Here is a 19238-nt window from a genome sequence, read left to right as displayed (position 1 = left end):
TTTTTATCGATCGGTGATTAATTTTTTTTTCGTTTTTTTTAAGCGCAACTTCTAATCGCGGTAGCGTAATGTGACGTAAAAAAAAAAAAATAGTGACTAATCGTTAATGATAATTCTCTGCAACTTAGAAGGTTCCCACCCAACGCGAGTGGCGGACTTGTTACCATTTTCGTTATCACTTTTGTTACCATTGTCCTCATAATTTCGGACAGCAAATTAATCCCCGATTTCTTCGACCAAGGCTCTGAGCGAAGTTCTCCGTGCCCTTATTCGCCGTTAGGAATATTTTGGAAGTCGAAATTATCACAGGCGAGGGAGGAAAAGGTGGCTCGAAGTAATTGTAAATTTCGTTTGCAGGATGGTAATGTACAAGAGGAGGAACTATTACGCGCCGGGGCCCTCGACGATGCCGAACAAGCGGAAGGTCGGCCCTGCGTCTGCTCTCTACAGGAAGAGGATCGCCTACACGGAGCTGAAGGACATGAGCAACGATTGACGAGCACTCGGCAGCTAGAGATCGTTCTATCATCGGGATGGACCATTGCCGGGATCGGTCTTCTCGTGAACGTGCTTCGGCAGTCCCGAGGACCCGCGAAACTGTCCGGAACTAGTTAGGAACTGCGCTCCTACGAGGGGGAAGCATATCGTTCTAGAAGGATTAATCGACCGCCTTCGTGGTCTCGACATCGTAAGGACGTAGAAAATGCGCCGAGAATCGGAAAAATGGATAGGAGGAAGAGAGGCACGGGTCCTCTAGAGCGTGCGAACAAAAAACTGAACGCAACGCCATTACGTTCAGGGATGTATGTACCCTGTCGAACATGAATCTCTTCCATCTAGCACCATGTTCGCAGGGGAGAGATTCATATCCGACCCTGTACATCCTCCAAGGTACTCCAAAATGGCGTCGCGTTGGACACTTCCGGTGTGGGAATTCGGGCCAACGCGGCTCCGAGAGCATACCGACGGCTCAACAGCACTTTAGGCGGCCGATTTTCTATTGTACATTTCGGCGACGCGACATCGTACGAAGCTGCTCGCCGATTGGCTTATTATTTATTTCCCCCGCCCTTTTTTACGTATACATATATACATACGCGTATAGGTATTTATACATACATATTTACATACATATTTATTGCAAAGAGTCCAGCGGACCTGCGACCCTCGCGCCGTTCTTCGGGTCTTCGGTTTCTCAGTTTTACCCGATTCGCCGGAAATTCAACCCTCCCTTAGCTTACTTCTCCCGTTGTGCCATGTTAGAGGTAAATCCGAGCGAAGCGACCGCGCAAAAGGTGTCCGCAACTTCCGGATTTTCTCGCGGAGGACCTCCGGAAAACCGACTTCCGGCGACGCGGCGGCTTCTCCGGCGAAACCCTCGTGGGTGAAACGCGCTTGCTTGTGTATTAATTCTCTTCTTTAGACGTTCTACGTCGAAGGAAGGGTTCCGCCTCGAAGCCACGTTGGAGGATCGCAAGGAGCCCGAAGCTCTCTAGAAAGTATTAAAGCGCGTGGAAACGGTCGCTTCGATGCCCTGGACCGTGGATGCGAAAACGGTGCGATAGGTCGCCGATGAAGCCGGTGTGTCGAGGGACCCAGGTCGATCCTGCAGGTCGCAGAGACGAGACTGGCTCCTGGAACGGGAAATTTTGTCAGAGGGTCTCGGCGAATGTGTCCTCGTTAAACTCGCGCCAACTCGGGTCATTTTTATTCTATGTATTTATTCATATCGAGTAGGCAGTGTCTTTGAATTCGAGTAACTCGAGTTTTCGACTAGGGTGAACAGCGATTTTAAACCGGCGATGTGCTCTCGGCGAGCCGGCGTTCCTTTCCCTCGTGCCTCTGTACAAAGCGAGAAAAAGGGCGAGACGCGACGCCCTCGGCTTTTTAGGGTACTAAACGAACATTACGCGATCGAGCCTCGTCCTAACGTGCCTCTGAGCACCGATTATCGAGTTCACACCGATCTTTTTCGCATACGTATAGATTCCCCTGAAAAATTTTGCGCTGCTGAGAAGTCGCCATTAGTCGACACTTGAAAGTCCTATACGAAACTATCAATCGTGTGAATGTTGACCGGGTGAACTGGATGATGGCGCGATAGGACTGAGGGCGTCGACGCGAAAGAGAACAATTGTACATATGTACGCTTAAGGGTGTGTAGCCAGAGTCAGACCGTGCGCGTCGGGTGTCACACATAGCACGGCGCGTCGACGCGTCGAGGATGTAAATCCAATAAAAATGCGGCAAAATGTGCCTAGAGCGGTTCCGATTGGTTTTTCTGTTGAAAAAAATGAGACAAGCGTTGACGCGCCGCGCTCTGTGCGACAACCGACGCGCTCGGTGGGCTCCGGCTTGTCGGAAAGATAGGGAGAGCGAGAGAAAGAGAGAGACGTTGAGGGAGAAAATGAGTGCGTGAAAGGGAGGGAGAGAACGATGCTGCGGCAGAGGACATTGCGCTGTATATTATATAGGAGAAGAGCATCTAGAATAAGGATCGGCGGTTTTAGGAGATTTTTATTAGCGAATTTCACGGTTAGGCGATTCCTAAGTCGAGGTGCGACGACTCAAAGAGAGGAGGGAGGACTCTGGACAAGTCCTTTACGTGCTTGGAATAGACAATTTTACGCGCTGTTCATATTGTATATACACAATGCGGCTGTACGGGGCTCGGTTTTGTCGTGGGGTCGAAGCTACGAAGTGGGTGCACCGTTTTAGGGTCAGTTTATCTTGTACAAAGTGCCACTCGGCGAACTCGACGAACGGACTTGCGCGAAAAGAAATCCGAACTTTGACTCGTATCGAGTTCCGAAACGTTGAACGGGGTTCAACCTGGACGTGGAACGAAACCGCGTCGCTTATGTTTAGTAGATATCTTCTGGAAATACGTTCGCGTGAGTCCGACGAATAGTCGTCTAGAAGGTGTACGAGGTAATGTGAATTGCGCAGTCCTCAGAAAACAATTAAATCTTTCTCTTATTATAGTGGTTTTTTTTTGTATATAAGAATTCTTGAAAATTTAGGCGTAATACCGAACAATCTAAAGCGCAAAAAAAATTTGAATACCTCCAGCGAAGCCCGCGTTTTTTTTTTTTTTTTTTTAAGTCTTTTGCATCCCTCCAACGCACAATTGCAGGATACACCTTTACCTTGACGTATACCTCCGCAACCTTTACGCACGGTGATTACGAAATTCAGGTTTTGTACGCCCATTTCCCTAATTTAGTGCCTTACTGAGGTAACTTTACTCGCGGTTTCTCAAGTATTACGTCTTAAGTTTGAAGTTCCCCTTTTAAAGCGAATAAGACTTGCATGGCTGGAGGAAAGTGCGAGCTCGTTATTAGGCACGCGCGAGTCGGCGGACTAAATGTATAAACGGCGAAAAATCGTCAGGATGTTTTAGAGGTACGTGTTAATTTCCCGTAGAATAATCAGCGTACACTTTGGATCATGTCGAAGATTCAACGGTCCGGCTTGTAGGTCAGACTAAGATAGTCCACTTTTCGCTGATGAACATATCGGGCCGCATGGGTACGGATACGTATAGTCTTTACCGCAAAGTAGATCTCTATTATTCTATCTGCTGGCGACGTGGATATTACGATCGGACTGAATAAAAGCTTCGAGCTGAACATGACATCCGTTCCTGTCTTTCTACCGCGATCGCTTTTATTAATCGCGTCGTGTTACAAAAAACGGTTCCAAATAATATCTCGTTGGCCACGAATCCGTCTAGAAATCCAGCCCACTCCGAACTAACAAATTACGAAGTTAAGTACACGATACTTGAGAAGAACGTCACAGAGGATAATCCTGAAAATAATTAGACCATTACCAACGTGCGAGGGCGGACCGAAGCCCCGTCCCAATACTGACGTCTTTTCGCGAAAGGCTTTTTGCGGAAAGTTGGCGAAAAAGAAAAAATAAAAAAACAAAACAAAAGGATGAAGCTCTCCGAAACTACCTCGTCGATGTAATGGAAAGAGATACGAAATTGTTAATTAATCGAGGGAGAGAAAGCGAACCGTTGTGAAGACCTCGACATTGTGATACATTTTAAAATAGCTAGGTGTGCCTGTGTGTGTCTGGTCGTTTCGCGAAAACCTGAAAATCTGGATTCGAGCCTGTCGAATGTCCCCCGAGAGAAGAAACGCTTTCGCGTCCATTGCTCGATCATCTACGCATGAATTGTTTGAAATTGCGCCGCCACTTTTGCGAGATGGAAATATATTCTCCGGACGCGAGGTCGAGGCAACGAGTACAAGAGACCCGAATCAGTCCGCTCGTTCCGACTAACGATTTATACAGGAACATCGGCTCGGAATTAACCCTCGATCGGACCAATAAAATCAAATCGATTGGCCGAAGGTGTAGTACCTTTGTCGAATATTCATTATCTCGGGATTTCGCCCGTACTTAGCAATAATCCAATCCGACGACTTGGTCAAGTAGGAATGAATTTCGAGCTTGAATCCAAATTCTGATCGGAAAAGACGCAACTGACGTTCCTTTGCGCAAATCTGGAAGACTGCCTTTTTGGCTAAGTTAGTCGCTTCCAGGTGCTTAACCCTTTCGTCCCGCCAAAAGAGTACACAATGGGCTATAACCGGCTCATCTCTGGGCATTGTTTTGTAGATGTAGATTCGTATTGGAGGTCGTTTCGTGTATGCCGGTTATAGTCGGCGTACGTCTTCAGGGGTTGCTTTGTGGATATACTAAATAGTCTATAGGTGGCATTCGGGTCGAAAGGGTTAAGTAGCCTTCCCGACTTGTCCCTTCCTCGTCCCTTTGAGTTCACCCAAAAACCCTGCAAGACGAGACCGCTCTCGTCTGAATATAGAATAATAAGCGCCGAATTTTATTTATTCCGTATCGAAGGTCTAGATCCGGTGAGAAACTCCGAAATAGACATTTTTTTTAGCAAGCGCTTTGGAAATAGTACGCGATTACTAAGTCGACAGAACGCAGCAACCCAAACGAGAAGGTATCCTCCTTCACGGCAAAAGAGAAATTTCTACTTGACGATTGTTGCTACCGAATGAAGAGAAACCTAATGACTGTACATATTATACATACAAAGGATATATATATATATGCATATACACTATAATTTCCCACGTGCAATGGTGCGGCAATGCAACTGGTGTGCGTTTAAGCGGCGTATCAAGATTCACAAAATTGCCATTGAGATAAAGAGTTCCGGTTAGTGTTAATAAAAATATTTATGAAAAAGTGGCCAATTTGAGACTTAGTAACTACTACTAAATTCCGTCTTTCACGTGAGGTTCTCGCGATCGTTGTCGATATTTCTTGACTTCAGGATATATTTATTCGACCCTGTTCGGTGGTATATTTATTGACATTAACCGACCTCTTTTCTCGATGCATTCGCGTTATTGCCGTGGTATTTTCGACGTATCTTTGGGGCGCGATTGAATATCATTTCTGTGAAATATCTGCTCGCCGACGGTGCGCTCTCGCAATGGCGTTTATACATGATTTTTAAAAAGTACTACACTATTAAGGAAGAAGCGGATGTGTCGTGTATGTTTATGTATGTGTACAACATGGCTTCTAATAAATGTAAAGAGAAGTCCCGAATAACGATTTTTCTCCGTCGAGTCCCTCGTTACAAACACGCGAGCTTTACAATTGAGTCGAAAAGCGCGATACGTCGGTAAGGAAGGGCGCGATAATTACGGGCTCGTTGAGCATTATTCGCGACATTGAACAAACACAAGAACAGTCGCGTTTATGAGTTACTTATATTTCTTCACATTATCTCGTAGTAACAAGGAAAATACTGAATCAAAACGGACGCCTTACTGGGTGTACCGCGTGCAGCGTTACTAAGAAAAAAAAAATATTAATAGTGACTTTCTAACGAGCTCCGAATAACCATTCTACCATGGAGCGTCCTTCTGTCCGCGATACACTCTAATACTTATAATTATAGGGGGGGGGAAAAAAAAATCGACACTGACTATCACGTAAAATACATTAGTACGACCCTCGGGTATACACTTGGGACGTAGCGATTAATCGATAATCCGTAAGTAAACTTCGCACCGGGTTTATGTCCGATTTTGTACGCGTGTCGATGCTTCTTAAAAAAGGAAAAAAAATCGAAGCACATGTTGGATCCTCCTCAAGTAAACGATTAGGGTGAATACGTCACACGCGAGTTTGTTGGAATACAGTGTGATCGATTTTCTTTTTTTTAAACTCGGAGAACACCGCGTTCTCAGGTCGCGTTTAAGGAGGAATGGTACCATCATTTTCTCTATGTGGGTTTTCACACCCACGAGAGCTGGAAGTGGGGGAACTTTGCACCCAAAAATGTCTGTACAGGATGTACATTGAATGACTTGAATGGATGGAATCGCAGCCTTCCGAAAATATAACTTTCCCTGCGGAGCCCGATTTTTCAATTATTTATCAGAAAGAAAAAAATATATAAATACTGATGAAAAATCCGTACTGGCAGCCCTGCTTGCCGTTACGTGGCAGGACGGTCATCTTGATCTTTTATGAAACGTCCCATTCCCCCTTAAGTCGATAAAATAAATGTAAATATACAGTTCCTCGCGTATAGTCATACACATACGTACAATATATATATAAATGTATACAAAAAAAAAATGAAGAATCGTTGCTAGTCTGCACGATATCCGTAGTAAATTAGTCAACAAAACGTATGTTACCTAGGGGATCTTAGTAAATGTATAATACTAAGGAAATATGCTCGCATAATGCCACGCTTACTGATACGGTGAGCGTTAACATTTCCTATAGAATTAAATCAATTCGCGATGGCGTTTGCGCATCTCGATCGGCTAAAACGGAAACAAGGAAGACGGTATCATTTTCTACGATAATAATCGCGTCTGGGCGAGAAAATGATTAAACTGTCGTCCGTTCGGTTGCAAGTTAAAAAAAAAAAAGTCATACCTAACGAGACGCAGCGACATAAATAACTATCTAATACAAATTAATGCTAAAATAAATATCTATCACAAAAGGCTGGTCTAGTATACGTGGCTCTTGCGATTCATGGATGTCATTAGCAGAGCTAAGGCCTGTACGGTCGCGTTACTTAAGAAACTCGACTGCACCTATTACTTTAAATGTATGCAGTTACGTTGAAGCATACGTCGCTACAGAAATGTCTCCGTCTAAGATCATTCGGAGTAATTGCATCAATCGTAAGTTGAGAAATGCAGCTAGTACCATTCCGTTCGTGACAACGGGACGATGAGCGTACACGATTAACACCAACGTGCGGCAAAGAAACGCCGCCTCTTATACTCTAACTATTTACACTTGCGTACTTTCGAGCTCATCCCTTCTGCACCGGTTTGCCTCAGGATGGCAATAGTTGTCGCACGCAGCTATACCGTATATAATGGCCCGCCGACTTTCTTGCAATCATTAGTCCCAAGTCGGTTGCATGTCAAGTCGGCCGCAACTCATATCTCGTGTGCTAATAGGACCGTTACTTTCATCTCAGTCTTTCGGTCGAACATGGCGACCCAAGGCATCCATTCGAAGAAGACGTTAGAAGAATACCAGAGCCGTAGAGCCCAAAAATATTTCCAAATACTGTGGCTCCTCCTGCCGTAGGTTTATTGTTGGCAGTCGTTCATTATTGTCTCTTTATGTTTTACGTAGTTCTCCGTCGAGGGCTATCGATTCCGTCGATGATTTCCAGTCTCAGGCCACGGAGCCCGGCTGCACGCGAATGTGTCGCTCGTGATTGGTGTACCGTAAGAGCGGGTCGTCACCGTTCGTCGCAGCCGACTCTTCCTCGTTATTAATAGCACAGGCTACGATTTCCTCTGAAAATAAATGAAGAGTTGCTTAATCGTTACATAAATCTTCTTCCATCGCGATTCGCGTATCGCGGCGACCCTTGGGCCTTAAGGGAGGATCTCGGTCGGACGGTCTTAATGGAGAACAGCCGCGGCGAGTGTTATATACCGGGTAAGCAAAGCTGCAGTTGGTCGCTGCTCGGATTCGTGCTGTCGCCCGTTCCGCTATCTTTACTATGCTGGGAACTCGTGTCCAAATATAATTGCGTTTGCGCATCCGGTCCGTTTGGAACGAAGGTCGTGGGCGGGTGCCTGGTTGCATTCTGAACGGCGTTCAGGCGTCGTCTTGTCTGGTATATTATTACCACCCAGACAATCGACGTGCCAACGGCACAGCATACCACCGTTATGATTAGCAGGCCCAGCATGTCATCCTCGTTGATCATCGAACTCGAAGCTGAAAACGAACGCGCGCCACCGGTAATTGGGTGAATCACTTTGACGTTACTCGTCCTCGACTTCCGCTCGAGCGGTCGGGTCTAATCGAATTACCTGGATAAATGGTTAGATGGGAGGCTCCTACGACGCTGCCGAGGGAGTTGTTCATCTCGCATTCGTAGCTCCCGGCGTCGCTGGCAACTGTGTCAACGATAATCAACAGCTGATCCTCGGCCGTAAAAAAGTGACGCTCGGTGGCCTGTAACGGGCTACCGTTTTTGCGCCACGACAACTTGGGCCTCGGCGATCCACTGGCCATGCACTCGAGGACTATGGAGCTACCGGCCATTATTTCCTTATTCTCCATGGGTTTCACGAAAGACGGGGTCTCTGAAGAAAGATTCAGAAGTTAATCTCAAGAGATCCTTCGAGTTCACCGATAGGTTCACCGTACTCACCGAGTACAGTGAGCGTTGCGTTCGCAACCTTCACGCCGGCTAAATTTTGAGCCGTGCAGGAATACATTCCGCTGTCGGCAGGTTTCACCCCCATGATGAAGAAAACGTCATCGGTAGGCATCATGTGCATTCTTCTTTCCCTCGCGGCCGGGAAATCGTTGCCGCCATCCTTTTGCCACGCTATCTGCGGACTCGGTTCGCCCTTTGCCTTGCACTGGAGGGTCGCCATGCTGCCGGCAGTTACTCGGATGTCTTTGGGCTCGTTAATAAATTCCGGGAAAACTGAAAGTATAGATAGTTTAATACGGAGCTCTTCAGACCGCGTTATAGATGATAATCCTTTATACATGCCTAAGACGGTAAGTTTGGCCTTCGATGAGTACGTTGTTCCATAAGCATTGGAAACCATGCATTGGTATTTCCCAGTGTCGTTACGTGTCAAATTGGTCAAGCAGAGGATCGAAATTGCTTCGTTGACGGTTCCGTTCGAAGAATCGCTGTCCGTTTGAAAATTGCCATTCTTCAATTCGACGTTGTCGCGCTTCCAAGTGAACCGCAATGGTGAATCCGACGTGCTACTTGCTCGACAAGTCATAGTCACGTTGCGGCCCATGATGCCCAATCGGCTGACCGGCTCCTCGATAATTCGAGGCTTCGGAAACTCATCTGGCAATTTTAATATTTATCGATAAAAGTGTCAATTAAATTAGGTGGCTGGCAATTAACGGCACGTACCACACGTAAAATTTTCGTGGTGCAATTGAGTTAGCTGCATACCCTGCAGCCAATGTGGATAGCCACAGCTGACTTCGGCATCCTCGTAGTCGTGAGTTCGCAGCCAAACACTGAGCCATTGCAGACCGCAGTCACATACTAGAGCACCTAGGGATAAGAGATACAAGATATACCTTTCTGGTACAATCGCTACTGGCGTTAAAGTAGAGTTCCCAAAGTATACCTGTATTCATCTTGAGTTTCGTAAGGCTCGGCACAGACACGAAAGCATTCTCTTGAATGCTCGTAATATTGTTCCCCGTCAGGTCGAGTTCCTTGACGCGAGTCAATCCAGTAAATGCGTTCTTATTAATGGACTTGATACGATTATCGGCCAAGCCCAATTTTAACAATTGACCAAGGGGTCCGAAAGCACCACTAGTGTCTTCTACCATGTACGATATCTTATTAGAGTTCAGCTCTCTGAGAACAAAATAGTAAACGAGGTTAACGACCCACAAATTTCATAGTTACGTTGAGCTCGTTAGTAAAGGTACTAACAGTATCTGCAGGTTTGGAGTGTTGTTGAATGCACCGTCGGAAATATGCGTGATCTCGTTGTAGTCCATCCGCAGTATCTCCAACCTCCCCAAAAATTCAAACGATCCCCGCTCTATCGAGCTTATCGCGTTATTCGACAAATCCCTGAAACGACATAGACGGTATTATGATCGGATGATCGGACTAACAACACTTTACATTATTACAAGAGGAGGAAACCTACAGTTCTATTATTTCCTTGCACATATCCCACGCCTGCGTCTCTATCGTGGAGATTCGATTGTGCGACATGGTAAGCTTTTGAAGATGATCAAGTCCAAACAAACCACCCTTCTTAACTTCCGAGAGTAAATTGTAATCCAGCTCGAGTACAAGTAAGTTCTTTAACGGCCAGAAAGCGCCGTCGTTCAGCCTCTCGATTTTATTCCTTTTCAGTCGCAGCTCCAGGAGACTTTTCAAGTTCTTCAAGCTTAATCCTTGAATCTGATGTAGATTATTCTTGTTCAACTCGCTACGGAAATGAAAAAGAAAAAAAAAAATAGCCGTTAATGTAAATCAACGCGTTGTCGATTCGGACTCTTTAACGACGTCCGGAAATACTCACAGCACGCGGAGATTGCCTAGGTTCGTAAAAAGGTCTTTCAACTGTGTCAGACGATTTTTATTGAGTCGCAGTTCCTCGAGCTCCGTCAGGTTGTCCAAGCTTCCGTTCTCTATGGAGCTGATCTGATTCATATTCAGATTTCTGGAAACACGAAAAGCGATTAAACCACGCTACTACCGAAACCGTCTGCGATTCCTTGGCACAAGCGACGCTACTCACAAATGTGTCAACCGATTTGAAGAGAGGAAGGACCCCCTCCGCAAGGCCGTCAACTTGTTGACACTGAGATCAAGATTCCGAAGATCCGGTAAACGTCGAAGGGCGCTTCCATTGATCTCGCTGATTGAATTCTGCGTTCTGTTGGAAGAAAAAAATCGGGCTACATTAATCGCAAAGTACCGATGCACGTTTCCCTGGCTCAAGGAAACACACGAAGGCAAGTATTGTCAGGAACAACGAGAGCATTATCTTAATATCAGGATTTTTCTTTACATGTCCCAACCATCGAGGGACAAATTGCGTTGCACTTCGGTCGCGACGATGCCGAGTTACAATAAGATAACGATATCCACGGTTAAATTCATTTCGCACACGTTTTCGATAACAATATCTGTTGCGCAATCTAGAGACACGCCTCTGTCCAGCTCTTGTGTCCGCGCAAACGTGTGGATCGCAACCGGAAGGGAGCAGAAAAGGCGGGATGGCCAGATCGGCACACTTACAGCGACAAATGGTTCACGCTCTCGAGGAACGGAAGTTCCGGGATCCGTGACAGCTGATTCTCGTTCAATTTCAGCCACTTCAACTGCGGCAAATCCGACAGGGCGATGTTGTTGCTCAGATTGTTGGCCGTCAGGTCCCTGGAAGAACAAGACGATCGGTTCAGTGAACGACACATAATAAATTGCTCATTAAGGCCTCCTTAATAAATTCCTCCATAAAAAGGACTCCTTTAAATTGAAATCTTTCTCCTACCACGATACGAAAAAAATTGCACGTCAACACGTAGGATGCGTGTATGCATGCACGCATGCTTGTCAAGCTTGCAGTTACGCGTGTAGCCACGTTTAGAGACAGCCCGCGAAAGTCCGCGTTTCGTCACAAGTTCAAAGTGCTCGGTCTCGAGAGAATCTTGCGACAGTTTGTGCAAAAAACGTAGAGAGGACGAGAGTCGACGAAGTCGTCTCGAGAGTTAAGGCCGTTTCAGGAGGCACCGATTGAAACTTAAGGCAAGCACGGCGGTTTTTGTCCCAACCACAAAAGGCCGTGCAAGGATCGTCTATCTCTTCCCTACTTAGAGCTCGTTATCCTTGACTCTCGGGCTGAGAGCAACGAGGGCACTCCTCGGGGATCCCCGTATACAGAAGTAACCCTTCCGCGACATTGCTATCATTTCCATCAATCTGACCACTTAGAGAAACGACGGACGACCCGTATGTGCACCGACGTCGACCAATTTTCATCCCATTGAAGGTACCCTCTTGGCTCCCCCTCGCATCCGCCGAAGGGTCAACCGATAATACTCCATTATCGTCTTCTTCTTCTTGGAAAAGTATTGCAACTGTGCGATCTGATAAGCGTTGTCATTATCGGAGTCGTACAACTCATCTGCCCGAGGAGTTTCTTTCATGTTAAAGTGATCCTAAGGAGCATTGTCGTTCCACAGCCTAAATGTTAATAAAGTTACTGTACAGTAGTTTAATAAACACTATTATTATCATCGAGTACTCCTACGAGTCGATACTCCTTCGGTCCATGGTCTTCTTAACCTTGCTGCGAATGATCCACAGATCGGTATCCTTAGCTTCGCAGGGGGACCTTGGGTGGTCAAGGAACTCTCACGTGGCATTGGTATCATTTCTATCAATCTGACCACTTAGAGAAACGAAACACAGCCCGCATGCACCAATTTTAATCCCGTTAGGCGTGCCCACGTGTGTTCTCGAGGGGTCCGAGGCCTTTCCTGTCGGCCAGCTAAAAAATATATCACGATGGCCGAATAAATATTAATAATTTGCTTGCGGAGACGTGCACCTATTTGCTCGGACTGATTGCATAATCATCCAACCTAAGACCGCGAGACGCAATTAGCAACGTCCATTTCTTGTACGATGTAGTCTTAAAATTTGAATTATAGGTGCACGCTAATCGATAATATCCAATTCATATTAATGATAAAATTCTTATTAAAACGCTGCTATAAATAAGTTACCATTTATATGCATTCAATAATTGCTCCGAGGCGAATGGCATGAAGTTGATCTTATTGAGTCTTCAATACGTCGTTCTAGTACGGTGCAACGATAAGATTTTTGCACTCTTAGAAACAACAAATAAACTAAATTATACTTACGATATTATGGTTCGTACCAAAAAATTTGCCCAAAACAATTATTACAGGATAACTTTTCTCCTGAAGTGGCAAATTCCAGTTAGAATTATGGGCTGAATACTTGTAATCTATTACTTTCTATTCACTATGTACGTGTGTATTACTCCTACTTTCCCTTTGCTCTGTTCATTCAATTCCTTGACTACTTTCTAGAATTATTGAAGCTGAACATGTACCAGCATACCAATGGTTTTTTATGATATAACAAAAAATTTGGATAACTACGTAATTTAAATCAAGTACATTTCCCATTATAAACACATCAGTGAAAAGGGTATCGTAAGAACAGGTTTAAAAAACGCAATTACCAATATTATTCACTAAGAGAAGAATGAAATTAACATATTTAAAGGCAATATACACAGAGTAATGAACAATGTATTGACAATAAAGGTGAATCAATGAAAGCTCTAAAATACTTTGTCAAAATCACAGTTGCGGCACAATCGCATCCACTCGTTCCTCATTCCTTGTGAAAGTAATGAAATTTTATTACTTTGGAAATTAAAACCTATCTTCAAGTTAAATTATTTCCCTGCACAAATAGACAGCCATCGAACATTAGTATATCAATCTTGCCATACGCTTTGATTACATCAAATCGTACCGCATGGTTCATCGTCTCGGGATACATTCTCTTGGAGTAGTCGACATTAAAAAGAACCTATTAGTTTATGGAACATAAAGCTATACATGACTGTATCATGGTAATATAAACTGTGTTTAACTTACAAGGTAACTGTCCATGGTGGCAGACCATTTGGTGTGCCAACCAGTCGAAGACCACTGCAGTCTACCAAGACGCCGAGACACTTGCACTCCACCGGACACTGGTTCCCCGCGGCCGTCGTTCGTGCCGCGATTCTCGTTGCACAGTTCAGTATCAGAATAAGCCATATCGCCAGGAATCGGTTAACTGCCGAGCCCTTTTTCCATCTTAGGAAATGTGCGAGAGTCGCGTATCTCGAATCCGACATTATCTAGACGTGTTGGCTTAGAATTTACTTGCCGATCGTGAGGCGACCTCCTGCCCTTTTCCCCATAACGGTTCGTGGGTCGACGCCTCCGGTCCCCAAGAAATTACCATAATAGTAAAGAAGCCCACGTTTTATCTATTCAAAACAAATATGCTTCGCAAAAACACTCTATTCCACACACTCTAACGACGCCTACACAGCAATCAACAGCAACTGGGCTTCGGTCGTGCTCAGTCGCCACAGAATTAACATTACCACAACAAAACTCACCAGAGATGAGTTGGGAGATTGCTCACGGGCACGGTCGCGCGATCGCGCCTGTGCTGCCCTCGGTGGAGGATGCGGACGGCTAACGCACTTGTCACCTGTTACCCCTTAGTAGCGGCGCAACACATTTCAAGTGAGGGCTCACGCAATTGCGATGATAGACACAAGGTTTGAAGCTTTCGTAAGGGGTCTATGACTTTTTCAGCCGGTTTTCGGGCTGCCCAACCGCCGGTAAATTTTTCTCGCACCTGTGACCACTGTGGCGACAAATCTACGCGTCGCGGACGAAGAACCAATCAAAACTGCAGCAGAGGTGACGCCAACGTTAAGCGCGATTCTGATTGGCTGTTCATTCTTGACACATTGATGTGCCGTGCTCTGTATAACGCTCGATGCATTCAGTGGAATTCCGGTCTGAATTCTTCGGTGCATACCGTAACCAGAGTAAAACGAACGAACCTAAGTGATTTCGCTTCTGTTTTTGGGCATCGGTCGTCAAATGACGTCATCAATTAGTTTAGCGTGAACCGGCATGTCAGTTTGTCAGTTTCAGGGTGAAAGTCGTAGAACCTTATAAGGACGTGCACGACATAAAGATATTAAGTGAAAGTTGTATTCCAAAAAAGGTATTTAAATTCTGCGATATTTGTTCAAAACCTATGTAAATATGTAGCTATAGATTATACTTTATAGTAGCATATTTTGTGTTGTATCAAGAACTTATACAATTTGGGCAAGGCATGCATAATTTGTTAAATGTATTTCCAGAATACATTATGGAAGCTTTAATACAGCAAAAAGTGTTAGAAGCAGCGAGTCAAGTCGAGAAGCAACTAGACTCGGAGTTGGAACGTTTAGATAACCTGGATATCGATGATATTGAGAAACTACGAGAAAAACGGCTTAAAGAAATGAAGAAAATCCAGCAACAGAAACAGACCTGGTTGTCTTTGGTATATTCAATCACATTTATTAATCTTCTTTAAAGTCATCGGCATGTAGATATTGACATTTATTTTAAACAATTTCAGGGTCATGGAGAATATTCAGAAGTTCCCGATGAAAAGGAATTCTTTGAACTTTCAAAGAAATCAAAAAATATTGTTTGTCTGTTTTATAAGAATGATTCCCCAAGATGCAAAATCGCGGACATGCATTTGAAAATTCTTGCAAAGAAACATTTAGAAGCTAGATTTTGTAAGCTTGATGTTGAACGATGTCCATTTCTAACTGGTATGTATAAAATGCGATGAATGAAAATAGATATGTGTATTTATTGGCTATAGACCTCACATGGTGATTTTTCTTTTAGAGCGATTGCGCATAAGAATTATCCCTACTATAGCCCTCATCACTGATAGTCAAACAAAGGATTATATTGTGGGATTTACCGACCTAGGGAATTGTGATGACTTTTCTACAGAAATGTTAGAGTGGCGAATCGCACAAGCAGGTACAATTTCGTACACTGGTGATTTAATGCATCCTCCTGAAAAGAATAAGAAGCCGTGGATGTCTAATGCTTCAAAATCAAAAACTATTAGAGGACATGATTCAGATGAATCTGATGATGATTGATATGTCTGCCTTTAATCATTCCGCATTTGTTTCGTCTTAGTTTTATCAGCTTCATTCTTAATTTGGTACCAGTTATCTTAGATCAGACTATTTATTCATAGTTATATTTCATTATTCTAAAAGTGGAAGCGATAAATTATTGACCTCCATTGGAATCTCTGAGAAACCAGAGAAATATACAAATTTTACGTAGTGTAAATCTTTACATAATTATTGGAAAAAATCAACATTTGAATATAAAATTAATAAAATAAATGTGCTTTATTCACAGCCATGAATTGTTTAGAATGAGCATTCTTACAAAAAATTCCATTGTTTAGAAGTATTTATTTTAATGTTTACTTTTTCCAACATATATGTGTATACGTATACTTTTATTAAATTTACATTATTTGTAATAATGAAAGTTTCATTCCATTCCCCCATTATGAATCGTTGTCCCAGAAAAATCATTTCCCATTCCTCTCTCAGTTCTGTATGGCTGAAAAAAAATTACAATAATTTCTCAATACTATAAAAAATCTCATTAGAGCAATGAAGAAATTATATACATAAGCTTGGGTAATGGCCTAACAATGTTATAGTTAGCAATAATGTAAAATGTAACATTTGGATATCACTTCATGACAATATGAACAAATAAATAAGAAAGTGCAAAACTATAGGAATTGATAATTTTAAATAATTGCACATATTGATTCACCCGTGGATGAATATTTTGTTGAATTTTTCATTTTAGACACAGATTGTTCTCTCTCTTCCCAAAGTGTAACACCATCGCATGCACAGATCTTCTTTACATTTTGAAATAAACCTGAGGAACGTGCTATAATGCCACAGGCTAACCTATAGAAAATAGCAAATATTAATCTTTAAACTGACTTTTAATAATGCACCGTTGCCTTGTCATTTTGGGTTCAGTCACATTTATATACGTCACAGTAAGCGATCTTACCTCTTTCCACTATTACCATCTACTTTGGACATAGAATTGTTTCCTTTTCCCAAATCATCTGTGCCTTCAGTAACGACAAGTGATCGACCAATGATTTCATATACTTTTAATAGATTATCTATTATTCTAAATCTCGCACATCCATCCGTATCAGCAACAATATTACCAAGATCACCAAGATGCTGAAATGTGTAATTATGTTATTAAAGCTATGAAATTTAAATTTTTGTATTATGATTAATAATTAATTTTAACTAACCCGCTTTGAGCGATCATTGTCGGGACCTCCATGTATGGTGTTGTCAGGATTGAAATGTTCACCAACGCTACAAAGAAAATGGATATCTTTCATAATAATTTTTTAACAATGGACATATACTAATAAAACTTTTTAATAATCATGAAAATACCTTTCACAACCTTTCGATATATCTCCACATTCATGTACATGTAATCCATGAGGTCCTGGACTAAGACCATCTACTGTACCATCTATAATACAGCCTTCTTCTGTCTGCACGAACCTAATTACACCATTAACTTCATTATTTATACTGTACCCTGAATTTCCTCCAAGCATAGATACAGCACTTTCAGCATCAACTAAAAAATTGAATTGAATAAATAATAGGTCTACATAATAATTGATTAAGTTAACAATAAATATTAATTAGACATGCCTCCGTAACCCTTCAAAACTGCCTTTCTTCCAGTATCTTCTATTTTATCCTGTATTAAGGAATATGGAAGAGAAGTATCAACGATTACAGTCCCATTCTCTAACGATATTTCAACATTTTGTACGCCATCAACTACTGAGAGAGCATTTTGTAGTGCATTCACACAATTCTGACATGTCATCTGTACAGCAAATTCAATCTGTAAATAATGTTAAAAGTAACCTGTTACTATTTATCCAAAAACTCATATAAAATTCTCTTACCTTTGTAGAACCCATTTTCACTAAACTTAATGCTTGTCCTTAAAGAGAGGCTTTATAAAATATCATTAGATGATAGCGGCAGAGATGAATGGGTCATCGCTCGTCTCTGATACTGGAAGAGCGCGATGACAATTGATGACAATTCAAAGTCTTCAGTCAACAAGTAGTAGACATCCGACAAATTCAGGCATGGTGCAACTAGTGCAACAAACGTGCCAACTCATCTTTGCTACCCTGTATGTACATCAGTGGACATAAATGCATTTTATTATGCATTCGCGACACTATATCCGTAGGAAAGGCATTCGTGTCCGCCACTGTACTAACTTCTTGTTTGTTCTATGGCCGTGGTGCTCCAGTGTGCTCCCCGACCGCTTGAAAAATTTTTTCTAAAATCTGTAGGGACGTCATTTGGTCGAGAAACTTGTAAAAAGAGAAAATTTTAGACAGAAAATAATATGTAATAAAAAGAATCGTTGTGAAGGGTAACTTTAATGAGAAGTGTGAAATGAATCCACTGACGTAAGTTATCGTTCATTTCTTAGGTTAGGTTTTCTACAAGGAAACAAACATGTTAAAAATAATTTAAAAATTAGGATAGATTATAGAAGAAAGTTATGCGGTAATCGAAATCTATTTAAGATATGTAATATTGATGACAAAGGAATTATTAATATCTTTTGCTTTATCTGCATAGGAATGTAAAAAATATTGCAAAACTTGGTCAGCAAGATTTGACATCCAACTCGAAGACATCATGGCACGATGAATATAAAGAGAGTGCTTGGATTTTTATTGGAGGATTGCCATACGACTTAACGGAAGGAGATGTAATTACAATATTTTCTCAGTAAGTTTAACCCGTTACCACGTCACTTTTTTAAACATTGAAAAAATTTGGCGATGCAGACTAGCTGGAATGTGTTAAAATTCCTTTTCAGATATGGAGAAATAGTTGATCTTAATTTAATTAGGGATAAGCTGACTGGTAAGCAGAAGGGATATGGTTTTCTTTGCTACGAAGATCAGAGAAGTACAGTGCTTGCCGTTGACAATTTCAATGGCACTAAGGTATGTGGACAATTATGTAAACTTGAAGTTATTTCATTTTGGTAGCAAAAAGATGTTTCTGAAATTAAATTAATCAGGTACTTTGTTAACAGTTCTAATTACATGCAACACTTTAATTCAGATTTTAGGGAGGGTCATTAGGGTGGATCACATGTCAAACTATAAAAAACATAAGGAAAAAAAGTCAACACACGACGGTAATGATTTCAGACATAACAAAGGTTCATCTAAAAAACGCGAATAATTATATGTAAGTACGAATAAGAGTGCGACTAGTTACATCATTGTCGAGATTAAAAATAGTTCCACTAGTGTAATAAATTCATAATTTATAATCTCAAAATGACTGAGGCACCTTGCCAATAATTTATAAGAACTTTTAATAAAAATATCCAATATTAAGTGCACATCTGTACATTTTTGTAAACACACCACTTTTAATACGAGCGTACGTAACAAGCATAAAATA

At 42.5% G+C, this 19238-nt stretch overlaps 5 protein-coding genes across 10 annotated transcripts in view; 3 read left to right on the top strand and 2 right to left on the bottom strand.

The window, feature by feature from the left end:
• The window catches only part of LOC105699676 (trehalase), a 42234-nt gene extending 36641 nt beyond the window's left edge, over positions 1–5593 (top strand). For all 6 annotated transcript variants that reach the window (XM_012424836.2, XM_012424837.2, XM_012424834.1 and 3 more), the window contains one exon: positions 358–5593. In XM_012424836.2, coding sequence (XP_012280259.1) covers positions 358–496 — 139 coding nt within the window. In that variant the 3' untranslated portion in view covers positions 497–5593. The remainder of the gene's footprint in view (positions 1–357) is intronic.
• LOC105699675 (leucine-rich repeats and immunoglobulin-like domains protein 3) lies at positions 5521–14179 on the bottom strand. Its single transcript, XM_012424832.1, has 13 exons — positions 13711–14179; positions 11309–11446; positions 10806–10943; positions 10587–10727; positions 10206–10493; positions 9983–10126; positions 9666–9904; positions 9443–9589; positions 9059–9373; positions 8708–8989; positions 8364–8639; positions 7981–8268; positions 5521–7838 (listed from the first exon to the last, which is right to left on the bottom strand). Exons 1-13 carry the CDS (start codon positions 13953–13955, stop codon positions 7714–7716), a joined length of 2766 nt encoding a protein of 921 aa, XP_012280255.1. The 5' UTR covers positions 13956–14179; the 3' UTR covers positions 5521–7713.
• A 545-nt stretch (positions 14180–14724) lies between these two features.
• On the top strand, positions 14725–15902 carry LOC105699779 (thioredoxin domain-containing protein 9). The gene is made up of 4 exons (XM_012425069.1): positions 14725–14848; positions 14991–15175; positions 15254–15455; positions 15535–15902. The coding sequence occupies exons 2-4, from the start codon at positions 14999–15001 to the stop codon at positions 15798–15800; spliced, it is 645 nt and encodes a 214-aa protein (XP_012280492.1). The 5' UTR covers positions 14725–14848; positions 14991–14998; the 3' UTR covers positions 15801–15902.
• Positions 15903–16037: 135 nt separating this feature from the next.
• On the bottom strand, positions 16038–17884 carry LOC105699778 (copper chaperone for superoxide dismutase). Its single transcript, XM_012425068.2, has 7 exons — positions 17699–17884; positions 17436–17634; positions 17166–17358; positions 17015–17081; positions 16756–16937; positions 16504–16646; positions 16038–16281 (listed from the first exon to the last, which is right to left on the bottom strand). Exons 1-7 carry the CDS (start codon positions 17711–17713, stop codon positions 16268–16270), a joined length of 813 nt encoding a protein of 270 aa, XP_012280491.1. The 5' UTR covers positions 17714–17884; the 3' UTR covers positions 16038–16267.
• A 164-nt stretch (positions 17885–18048) lies between these two features.
• LOC105699780 (RNA-binding motif protein, X-linked 2-like) lies at positions 18049–19168 on the top strand. Its single transcript, XM_012425071.2, has 4 exons — positions 18049–18220; positions 18396–18548; positions 18640–18769; positions 18891–19168. The coding sequence occupies exons 1-4, from the start codon at positions 18207–18209 to the stop codon at positions 19011–19013; spliced, it is 420 nt and encodes a 139-aa protein (XP_012280494.1). The 5' UTR covers positions 18049–18206; the 3' UTR covers positions 19014–19168.
• The last annotated feature ends 70 nt before the right edge of the window (positions 19169–19238 follow it).

This window comes from Orussus abietinus, unplaced genomic scaffold, assembly GCF_000612105.2.
Source record: "Orussus abietinus isolate OABI.00-Male unplaced genomic scaffold, Oabi_2.0 scaffold10, whole genome shotgun sequence".
Taxonomy (NCBI): domain Eukaryota; kingdom Metazoa; phylum Arthropoda; class Insecta; order Hymenoptera; family Orussidae; genus Orussus; species Orussus abietinus.
The sequence above is the reverse complement of the archived record's forward strand: the minus strand, read 5'-3'. Positions and strand labels throughout refer to the sequence as shown.